At 40.3% G+C, this 12,237-nt stretch overlaps 1 protein-coding gene across 12 annotated transcripts in view; it reads left to right on the forward strand.

The window, feature by feature from the left end:
* TPK1 (thiamin pyrophosphokinase 1) overlaps window positions 1-12,237 on the forward strand; it is a 354,405-nt gene that overhangs the window by 251,364 nt on the left and 90,804 nt on the right. For all 12 annotated transcript variants that reach the window (XM_058723961.1, XM_058723966.1, XM_058723964.1 and 9 more), the window contains one exon: window positions 9,920-10,031. In XM_058723961.1, coding sequence (XP_058579944.1) covers window positions 9,920-10,031 — 112 coding nt within the window. The remainder of the gene's footprint in view (window positions 1-9,919; window positions 10,032-12,237) is intronic.

A 12,237-nucleotide genomic window follows, 5' to 3' on the forward strand; every position in this document is an offset into this window, starting at 1 on the left:
ATCTCACTGACTTCTCAAAATAACCCAGTGAGGTAGTATTGTAAACCCCATTTAATGTACTAACAAAAAATGTGTACTCTGTATACATCTTTAAGTGTATTTCGAGCACTGTTGGCAAGTGTTTGTAATTGGTGGGTGCATGCCTCCGTCCTAGTGAACAGCTAAGCAAACACCATCTACACAAAGAATTCTAGGTGTGTGTAGTGAGTTCAGTTCAACTAGACTGTCCCTCCTCTACTCAAACTTTGATAAAGATTTTACTAAGCACGTCGACCCCTTTTTTCAAGCCTTTTTCTTTCTGCTCCGAGCCATCAATCAATCAGATATTTATTAGACACTTAGTATGTTTCTTCACTGTGCTAGAAATCTAACAGAAATAGAAGGCAGGTGTTTTTGCCTTCAAATAAATTTTATTCTTTTTAAGGAGACGACACAAACCCATTTGAGAGACGCAATGCTGTAACAAAATGCTACACTTTGTAGTATAAAGACTGTAGCCATTAGAAGCAAGTGATCTCTGTTAACTGGAAGACACAGGACGTTTTCATAAAAAAGTAGAATTTGCCCTTTGCTGTGAAGTTTTTGCAGATTAAAGATGGAAAAGTAGCATAGAAATAGACAGGAGGACTTGGACATCCCGATCATTCCATATGTTAAGTAGAATAATAACATTTACCTGAAACTATTTGAAAATTCTGCCATAACTCTTTGACTCAGTATATATCTTTCAGCATAATTTGTCCCGTTAGAAATGCTTGCTTCTGGAGTAAGTATTGTTTTTAGACGGTACTTTAAAATATCCATGTCTTTGGGAGGAGCAAAGAGTAGGTTTCTGACATTTTAGCATGAGGGCACTCACCAGATGGTCTCCTCCGACTGGAATACAAGGGAGGTGTAAAGACAGAATAGGATGCATTGGAAAGAAAGGGAGGAAGGAAGGAAGGAAGGAAGGAAGGAAGGAAGGAAGGAAGGAAGGAAGGAAGGAAGGAAGGAAACAAAAACATCAATACAGAGGGATAGAAAAGAAAGGATAAACATTGATTTCATCAGTTTTGTTTTGAAATAGCTAGCGTTGGGGGTTAATAAGGAAATTAGCCTATCGTTATAGTATTCTACTGTCTCTAACAATTGTACATACTTTTGACTTTTGAAACAAACTAGCTTAAGTAGCATGGAGAATGCTTTCTTTTTGGATAACCATCCAGTATTGTCATTAACCTTTTGATCAGAGAATAAGCCTACCTCCTATGTCAGAACACACACAATTTTAGCCTGAGGTTATCAAATAATTTCCAAAATGAAAATCCGATGGAGGTTATTAATTTCAAGACATATCATTGAAATGTTCTGGCTGTGGAAATATTAAACCACAAAGTATTATAGTTTTGGATGCTGTGTATAGTATTTCTATTCCAAATCAGTATTTTCCTAGGTGAATTTCATGAAATGCAGATTCCATGGGTAATTATGAGGTGTTATTTGAGGGGCAAGAAAGAAGATCTCTGGTCCAGTAAGTGTGGGGAGCTCTTGCTCAAGTAAACAGCATTTCTTTGCTGCAAAACTACCGGGAACATCTAACCATGCTGCTGTGCATTGTGACTTCCAGGAGGGGAATCTAAAACGCGCTCTTTCCGATCTTATCTGATCCTAGGAGTCGTGTTCTGTACAATGGACTTTGGAAACTGTGCTTCTTCCATAGTTGAAAACTCTAAAATCTGTCTATAGATAAGGTATTAGTGAATTTAAAAAAATGCCTTACATAAAATATGTAAATATATTTATATATAACATTCATTGTAGGCTACTCTGTATAAAACCAATACACTTATGTTTTGAATTCTGCTTGTGAAGCAAAATAGAAGTAAAGATTCCAGTCTTCTAGCTCTCAGGTTGTAGAACTACAAATTCACCAGGGAGACCATTTCTCTTATGAGTACCTTCTGTCACATGAGTAGAAAATACACCATCACAGAAGTCTGTGTTTGTGAGAGAGAGGTAGCAGGTACAGTGGAGATACCTCCATCTACTCCTTTCACTATTCTTCCCTGCAGGCTATTTCATTTCCCGCAGCGTTTGTTGAGAAATTTTTTAAGTACCTGGACAAACTAAAAAAAAATGAGCTACCAAAGGTTATCCTTGTGTTTAATCAGTGTACAATGGTATTTCATTCATACTGGCTCTGTGTGCCCGAAATCTTACTGCAGTTGGCCACAGGGTGTAAGTTCAGCATTAAGAGCAATGTGATGAATGGCCATCCACTTTACACCTAGCATGGCCACCTGGTTCCTGAATCTTCCACTGAATAGAAATCTACTAAATAGGAAGTACGCTTATGTTCTTCCTGCGTTTGGTTGCTTTGTGAATGATCTGGTTAAACTGCTATGTATTTTGTGAGATCCACACGAAGATGTCTTGGCATAAAACTTGGCATAGTTATTGTATGTAACGATTTAGAGGTGTAAAGAGAATTCAGATGCCTCATTGTTTTATATTTTTGCGAAAGCAAAGGCTAGGGTGAACTTTATCTTTTCTGTCCGTTGTGTCTTAGGGTTTTGCAAAGAGGAAGCATAATAACAAAGTGACAATGATTTCTTACCCTTTCGTTAGGTATCAATTTGTGTATATTTTGCTCCAGGTTGCCATTACAGTCTAGCAAAAGTGATCTCATGATGATGCCCACCTTTAACATGCTCCTATGTATGATTTCCAGCACAGGCGCCAAGCAATATCTTTGCTACTTTTCACTAAATTACAAGTTCATACCTTATTGAGGTTGTTAATATGTTAAGAATAGCCATGACTGGAAAAACAAACTGTCTGATTGAATTTTGTCCCGTCTTTACCATATAGAACTGCCTTTGATTTCAGCGAGTTATCTTAGCTCAGAACCGGGACAGAACAGGAGCCTGTGCAGTGAGTGATTCATGAGAGTGGATGGAAGTCAATGATTAGTTCATGTGCCTCTAGTCTCCAGTAATGGCATAAATCTTTGGGGAAGTTCTTTAATGTCAGGCTGTATGCCTGCCCGTGTCAAATCACATATAGGCTAGCATATATTATGAATGGAGAAATCTGAGGAATGAACAAAAATTCCTTTTGTTGTTCATTTTTTAAAGATGTCACATAGACTGAAGATATGGGAGACAAGCATAATATTGCTCTCCTTTAACCAAACAAAGCTAAATTTGCATATTTATGAACACAGAGACCATTCATGTATGGCTAAACATCTTTTTGGAACAAAAGAAAAAAATATTAATTGACTGCAGGCTAAAACCTATCTGTGACTTCTCAAGTCCACAAACTAGTTTATTCCCAGATTAAAAATTTCAAGGTGTGTTGGATGCTAAAATAATGAGGAGAGCAATGAATATATAGCAAGGCTGGAAAAGAAAGCTTACCACTGTGTCATTTAAATCAGTGGATTTTATAACAGCATCCTCTCCCTGGGATAATAAAACTTAACATGTATATGTGCTGTTTCCTTTGCATTATATGATACAAGTTGAAGAATCTTCTCTTAGGGAGTTAATGTCCACCAGTTGAGAAATCATCCTTACTTCCTTCACCAATTCTTTTTTGTTTTTTAATTTTAAATTCCAGTGTAGTTAGCACACAGTGTTATATTGGTTTCAGGTGTGCAATATGGTGATTCAGCAGTTCCATACATCTCCCCGTGCTCATCATAAGTGCCTCCTTAATCCCCATCACCTAGGTCACCCCCGCCAACCCCCTCCCTCACCATCCTTTACCAAGTTATCTGGAACACCAAATATACTGTGTATAGCTGACCACTACCGAACTGTTAAGCAGACCACAAACAGAAGGAGGAAAGTCTTCAATTAAAAGATAGGAATTAACTGTATTATTAAGTTCAGAATGTTAATTAAGTTCAGAATGTTAACTGTTAATCTCAAAATGGCTAAAATTAACAGGTGTTGTTGAGGATACAGAGAAAGGAGAACCCTCTTGCACTGTTGGGGGGAATGCAAACTGGTGCAGCAGCCACTCTGGAAAGTAGTATGGAGGTTCCTCAGAAAACTAAAAATAGCCCTACCCTACGTTGCAGCAATTGCACTATTAGGTATTTACCCAAAGGGTACAAAAAACACATTCGAAAGGGGACATGAACTCCAATGTTTCTAGCAGCATTATCAACAATAGCCAAACTATGGAGAGCCCAGATGTCTATCAACTGATGGATGGATAAGGAAGATGGAATACACCCATGATGGAATATTAGTCAGCCATCAAAGAGAATGAAATCTTGCCATTTGCAATGACGTAGATGGAGCTAGAATGTATTATGCTAAGCGAAATAAGTCAGAGAAAGGCAAGTATCTCATGATTTCACTCATATGGAATTTAAGAAACAAAACATGGGCAGAAAACATGAATAGACACTTCTCTAAAGAAGACATCCAGAGAAAAGATGTTCAACGTCGCTCCTTATCAGGGAAATACAAATCAAAACCACACTCAGATATCACCTCACGCCAGTCAGAGTGGCCAAAATGAACAAATCAGGAGACTATAGATGCTGGAGAGGATGTGGAGAAACCGGAACCCTCTTGCACTGTTGGTGGGAATGCAAATTGGTGCAGCCGCTCTGGAAAGCAGTGTGGAGGTTCCTCAGAAAATTAAAAATAGACCTACCCTATGACCCAGCAATAGCACTGCTAGGAATTTATCCAAGGGATACAAGAGTACTGATGCATAGGGGCACTTGTACCCCAATGTTTATAGCAGCACTCTCAACAATAGCCAAATTGTGGAAAGAACCTAAATGTCCGTCAACTGATGAATGGATAAAGAAATTGTGGTTTATATACACAATGGAATACTACTTGGCATGAGAAAGAATGAAATATGGCCTTTTGTAGCAACGTGGATGGAACTGGAGAGTGTTAAGCTAAGTGAAATAAGCCATACAGAGAAAGACAGATACCATATGGTTTCGCTCTTATGTGGATCCTGAGAAACTTAACAGAAACCCATGGGGGAGGGGAAGGAAAAAAAAAAAAAAAAAGAGGTTAGAGTGGGAGAGAGCCAAAGCATAAGAGACTGTTAAAAACTGAGACCAAACTGAGGGTTGATGGGGGGTGGGAGGGAGGGGAGGGTGGGTGATGGGTATTGAGGAGGGCACCTTTTGGAATGAGCACTGGGTGTTGTATGGAAACCAATTTGACAATAAATTTCATATATTAAAAAAAAAATGAAAATACTAAGTTTCAACATAAACATAAAAACCTATTGCTCACGGAAAAAAAAAAGAAACAAAACAGATGAATACAAGAGAAGAAGAGGAAAATAGAGAAGAAATGGAAACAAACCAAAAGAGACTCTTATTAATAGAGAACAAACTGAGGATTGGAGGAAGGTGGGTGGGAGATGGGCTAGAAGGGTGATGGGTATCAAAGAGGGCGCTTGTTGGGATGAGCACTGGGTGTTGTATATAACTGATGAACCACTGAATTCTACTTCTGAAACCGATATTGCATTGTATGTTAACTAACTGAAATTTAAATAATTTTAATAAAGATAGGAATTAGCTAACACACTGAAAATAAGACAGCCCAATGGGACACAAATCCCTCTGGGATAAGGAAGGACGAAGAGGTCACAGTCTCTAACATCAGGCCTCATTGTCAGAGACCCCGTTACCTGAGACAAGGGTAGAGCCATCTGGGCCAGGTGAGTGTTCTGCCTTTCTTCTTCCTGAGCCGTCTGCCACTCAGTGCTCCAGAAGGAAGCTATGGATTGCCTGTATCCCCTCTGATATGCTGCACTTTCTGAGAGGCCAGCCCTTATCAGGCCACGACCCACCCACACAAAAAGCCACCACCGCTTTCTGTTCCTTTGCTGCTAAAACCAAAGCAATTGCAAAGAAATCAGAATTTCTATGGTCCTCCATCGTCATCATGAAGGAGGCTTTGTTACCGCTTTCAGAATTTGGTAAAGTGTGTTATATTTGGCATCTATGGACGATAATTTATTTTCTATCCAGCATCTATATCTTCAGAGAGAATAATTTCCATAAGGGAGAGTGGTAGGGAGAAACAAGACTCATGTTTGTCTGGCAAAGCTAGTCAATGTAAATTAATTCAGGGAAAATTTCTATGCCAGGAAATTAAGGCAGCTCATGGCTTAAACAAAAAATCCTGTTTTTTAGGGGGGGAAAAGTAGAGTAAGTTATACTGGTTGCTGAGGAGCAGATGTACACATCTCTGTGCAGGACCTTCATGTGGCTAGCACGGGGTTCGGACCTATTGTCACATTGCTGCCAGTCCCATTTAAGGGACGAGAAACTGAAAGGTCACCAGGGGACTTTTTTTTTTTTTAATTAATAGACTTTATTTTTACAACAGTTTTAGGCCTACAGAACACTGAGCAGACTAGACACAGAGTTTCCATATGCTCCTCTCCCGCTCACACTTCCCCTATTATTTTGCATTCGTGTGGTACATGGGTTCCAAGTGACAAAGCAATATAGCATAGTATTATTTTTTAAAGTCCATAAAATTTACATTAGCGTTCACTCCCTGTGTTAGAGATTCTATGGGTCTTGACAAATGCATAAGTTCATGTATCTGTCATTAATGGTGTCACAAGGAAGAGCTTCACTGCCTGAAAATCCCCGGGCCCCACCGGTCCGCCTTACCCTAGTGGCCCAATCAGGGAGTGTCCTGACCCCCCCCCCCCCGCCCCCCCCCCCCCCCAGCTCTGCAAATGCGCAGCCTTGTGCACGGAGTGATTTCTTTTCCCATGCAAAGCCTCACGGAGCCCCTTGCCTAAGCTCTGCCCTCCCCTCTGCACATGAGCAGGTCTCTGATCAGTCTGTTTCCTACTTTTCCGTGCTGCAACTTCCGTGCAGTGATGGCAGCCTTCGCGTGGACGTCTCTGATGCCGGTATGGAGGTGTCTGAGGGAGGACTGTGGCCGGAGAAGGACACAGCTATTGGAGTGCCCCCTCCTCGCTCCCGTTTCGGCTGCATAGGCGTGTTATCCACATCACCAGTTACTTAGACCTGGAGCTGTGTTTAAATCCCCCCCACCCCCCCCCCAATCTGCCCCTCCAGGCACTATTTCTGGATTCTTCCCGAAAATGATGAGAAAATGAGGGCCACTCCGCTTTACCATACCCTTTGACAGGTACTGCTTTGCTCTATAACATGTAAAAGTTTCTATAACCATACTAACAGTTTCTATGCTTTTGCTCTAAATTGATCTAAAACACACCAGGGGCAGCTGGGTGGCTCAGTCGGTTAAGCATCTGACTCTTGATCTGGACTCGATCCTGATCTCTTGGTTCCTTAGTTTGAGCCCTTCCTCTGGCTCTATCCTGTCAGCACGGACCCATTTCACATCCTCTGTGCTGCTCTCTCCCTGCCCCTCCGCCACCTGTGCACGCCCCCCCCCCCAAAATGAATATTAAAAAAAAAAAACCCAAAGATCATTATTCAAGAACAAGGTTAGTTTTCTTTTACTTGTAAGTTTTTTCCATGGCTATATCCCAGTCATTCCTCTTTTTTGAATTACTGTTTAGAATTCCTAGAATATTTTCCCTATTTTTATTTTAGACTCTTCAGAAGAGTCTAAGAATTACCGGCTTGTATCACTTCGTAAAAGTGATAAGTAAAAAGGATATTGTTATCTTTATAAGATTTCAGTGCTGAGTCTCTTATGCTCACTGGTTACTGGCACGTTATCCTCTCTGGTCCAGGCAGGAATCCTCAGTGATTGATCCATCCATTTGCCTCCCTTGTATCCCTACGCCACATTCCCATTCTCCTTGCTCTTTTCATAGGCAAGCAGGTTAGTGTGTGTGTATATATACATATATATTTAAACTTTTAATATATATTTAAATTTTATTATTAGAAGTGTCTTATTGTTTGCATTTATTTTAATTTACATAGGTGGGTTCTGTGATTTATCACAATTCTGTTTCTTATTGGGCCTTGTTTTCACAATGCATTATGTTGTCAGTTCACCTACATTTCTCCGCGTGCCTCTGTACATTTCCATGTGTTGCCTATCTTTTCTTCCAGTAATGGTCACCAAGTTCAAATATATTTTATGTTTTCTTTACATATTCTTTGTGTTTGAATATATTTAAGCCCGCTTAATTGAATTTATGCCTTCTGATTAAGTGTTCAAATATATATGTATATACACAAACATAAATACACACACATATATACACAAATATGTATGTAAGTATGTATGAACTGTATGGGTAATAAAGATCTGCATAAGTTTGTGTTAAATTTCAAGAGCTGATAAGTAATTTAGAGAGTTGTTTTCCTAGTAAAAGCAATCCTTTGAGTAAAGACAAAGCCTACTCAGACGTTGAGTTCTTATGTGCAGTAGGGTAAGTTCTCAGAAGCCTAAAATAGAGTCCAGAAGTCATAAGGAATAAATAAAATGCTATAAAAGGAGACTTAACTACCTTACTTTGTTATTATATCATATATTAAATATACTTTTAAATAATATTTTGTTAAAATAAAGAATATCCTGGGGGGGGCACCTGGGTGGCTCAGTCGGTTATGCATCTGACTTCGACTCATGTCATGATCTCACAGTCCGTGAGTTTGAGCCCGCATCAGGCTCTGTGCTGAATGCTTGCTCAGAGCCTGGAGCCTGCTTCAGATTCTGTGTCTCCTTTTCTCTCTGCCCCTCCCCCGCTCATGCTTTGTCTCACTCTGTTTCTCAAAAATAAATAAATGTAAAAAAATTTTTAAAAAAAAGAATATCCTTTGGAACATACTTGTTCAGAGTTTTGTGAATTATGGAAAATATCTTTTTCATGTAATTATTGAATAGATATGTGCCTTGGCATTTTCCCATAAGGACTTGAGGCGTCCTTCTACAAAGACCATATACTCTAAGGATAATGAATAGAATAGGAATGGAAAGTCATTACTTTACAGCAGAAGAGGAATTTCCAAATATTTTATTTAAAATCAAACATTGTAGAGGTGCCTGGGTGGCTCAGTGGGTTAAGCATCTGACTCTTGATCTCCGCTCAGGTCATGATCTCAAGGTTTGTGAATTCGAGCCCCGCATCGGCTCTGTGCTTACAGCATGGAGCCTGCTTGGGATTCTGTCTCTCCTCGTCTCTGCCCCTCCTCTGCTGTGCACATGCTCTCTCTCTCTCTCTCTCTTTCTCCCTCTCTCTCTCTCTCTCTCTCTCTCTCTCTCTCTCTCTCTCTCTCTCTCAAAGTAAATGAATAAACTAAAAAAAAACCAAACAAAACAAAACAAAAAAACCCATTGTAGCCTTGGTTGAACATTACATTTAACTTTAACCTTCTTATAAACTGAAAAATCAAAAACATGGTAAATTATATCGGTTTTCATAATCCAGATGGAGGAAGCATTCTCATTCCTTGGGGTAGATACCGTTTCCGGGCAGAGGCACTTCTTAGTGGACGTGCCCTACAGGAGCCACGAATGTAGGAAGCAGGCTAACCATTAGCAGGATTGACATGGAATTCGGAAAGCTAGAAGCCCGGTTCTGAGATAAAGTAGAGCTTGTACTTAGGAAGCAATGTTTTACTTACACCTGACCAAGTGTTTGACTAAGACCCTAGAATTCTGTCACATAGAACACGACATCATTAGCACGAGGATTCCGTTCAGTCTTCAGAATTGCCAAGTACATGTAGGAATCCTGGTTTGCCCCCTTGTTATCTGTGTGGGCCTGGACACATTTAATCTCTGCAAGCTTCACCTTTCTCATATGTAAGAATGAGAAGTAACAATAAGCTACCTTGTAAAATTGTGGCTAGGATTAAGTACGATGAGCCGCCTGAAGTTCTCAGATGGTCCGCGTGCCTCCCCAGGTCTTGAGTGTACATTGACCCCTGCCCTTTCTCTTCACCGTGTCGATGATTATTCTTTCTCTACTTCAGGGAAAGCACAAATTGCATGTAGATACCGGAATGGAAGGCGACTGGTGTGGCCTTATTCCTGTCGGACAGCCTTGCAATCACGTCACCACAACGGGCCTGAAGTGGAACCTCAGTGAGTAAAACCCTTGCCAAAGGGAGGTTTCCTTTCTTAAGAAGCATATATAATTCACGGTGAGATAAATACCTCTCTGTCTGGTACACACCTAGCCGTGGAGCTGCTGGCTTCTAGACAGCTCTGTTCAGCCTGCTGGCGAACTGCCAGGCCGTCTTCCCAAGTGGCAGCACCGTTTCGTATTCCTCCCAGCGACGCGTGAGGTCTCCGGTTTCTCCACATCGTCACCCACACTTGTTATTTTCTTTTTGTTTGGTTTCAACACATCTTCGTGGTTATGAAGTGGTACCTCATTGTGGTTTTGCTTTTTCCCCGATGACTGATGATGCCAAACGCCTTTTCGGGCACTCAGGGGCCACTTGTATATTTTGGAGTAATGTCTTCAGATCTCATGCTCGTATTTTAATTGTGTTATTTTTGTTTTTTGGTTGAGTTGTAAGATTTCTTTATATATTCCAGATACAAAGTCCTTCATCAGATACATGACTCACAAATATTTTCTCAGAGTCTTTGACTAATCTCTTCAGTGCCTGAAATTTAATTAACTAAATTCATTAACTTAATTCTGATGACGTCTGATTTTTTTTTCCTCTTATGGATTCTATTTCTAGTGCCGAATCTAAGAACTGTTTGCGAAACCTTCTTCATGATTTTGTGTTGTTGAAACCCCCTTTACTTTTCCAGATAAGCAGGAATTCTGACCAAAGTAGTAAATTCTCTTCATAATCAAACCTCTGAGGTTTTGTAAGATTAGCTGCTCTTACTAAGTTTTAAAGTGTTTCCCAGTACTTATTAACTGCAATAAGTCCAAATTATACTGAAGTGTCTGATTTGAAAGGAACAAAAAATGAGGTGTATCTTTTCATGAATTAAAGCTGATTCCACAATAAACTGTCAGGCTTGTGAAACGAGTCAACTCCAGTCTCTTTAAGAATAACGGCAATTTAATCAAAGAGCTTTGGTTGAATGTCAAAGGGATTGTCTCCTGATTGACCAGTACCTCTAAGGTTGTAAAAACCAAAATACAGAGCCATGTTCTTTGAGAACATGTATAACTCTTAGGTTCCCACAAGGAAATAAATATTTCAAGAAGTAAATAATTTGAAGATAAAAAGATATTTTAAAAGCCTTTTCTGCGAGCCACTGCTGAAATAATTAGGAAAAATGAGAGATATTTTGAGGCAAATGTCTGGAGAGCTCATCAGAATGTGAAAGGATGGTGAGACAGATCCGCTCTGGTGCACGGAAATCAGTGACGGGCTTTGAAGCTGTTTAGCTAAAACTGACATGAGTTCCCATTAGAAACTTTCTGTGAAAACATCTGTATCCTAAACCAATTACACTTTTTAGAGTTCCATTCTTTCCCAGGACCGAGTCTAGATACCGGTGAGGTCCTTCTGGATCTGGCAGTGAGCTCACTTTTCAGGGCTGGTTGGCGGACACAGAGGGTGACGGTCGATTCTTCCGAGCTCCTGAGAACATCCTGTGACCTGGCTGTCCCACAGTAATAAGCACTCCCTAATTCTGTAAAATGAAGTTGACTCTGGGAAGAGGACCTTGGGCATGACGTGGCTTTTAATCTTTTTATCCATGATAATGTTCCAATCCTGCAGAAATGCTCCGTATTATTACTTACTTATATGTGTACGGATGGCACTAACTTTTGAAATAATTATTTTTTTCGTCTAGAATTTTTATGTAAAATATGGAAATAGCAACTTAACGGAGTATGCAAAACAAGAAAATTGAGACCAAAATCCGCTTCATCAATTCTCTGTGGTGAAAGTGCTAACTAATGGGGTCTTGTGACAGGTAATATTACTTCATTAAAAAGTAGTAATACCAGCTGGGAAATGACACAGTGTTGACTGGAAGAGCAGTGTCAAGATTTCTGTCACCGAGAGGACAGGGCCTCTGCTTAACTCGGTGTCACTGTCTGGGAAAGGCGAGGCCTGAGGTCAGTGTCAACTTGTCAGTCACACCCACGAAGTGACAGGGTGGCCTGGCCGGGGAAAGAGAAAGGAGGTGCAGTAACTCAAGTCAGGTGCTGATCACTTCTTAGGTCAAGGAGAGGACGCAAGTCCTCCTAAGGAAACCGATCGATGTCTGCCTCATGTGGTCTGGAGACTGGCTCTCTCCCAGGCTTTACCCGCTCTAAAATATGATGTCACAAGTTCTGAAACTCACCTGATTTCCCTGTTTCGAG

This window comes from Neofelis nebulosa, chromosome 4, assembly GCF_028018385.1.
Source record: "Neofelis nebulosa isolate mNeoNeb1 chromosome 4, mNeoNeb1.pri, whole genome shotgun sequence".
In the NCBI taxonomy this organism is placed as follows: domain Eukaryota; kingdom Metazoa; phylum Chordata; class Mammalia; order Carnivora; family Felidae; genus Neofelis; species Neofelis nebulosa.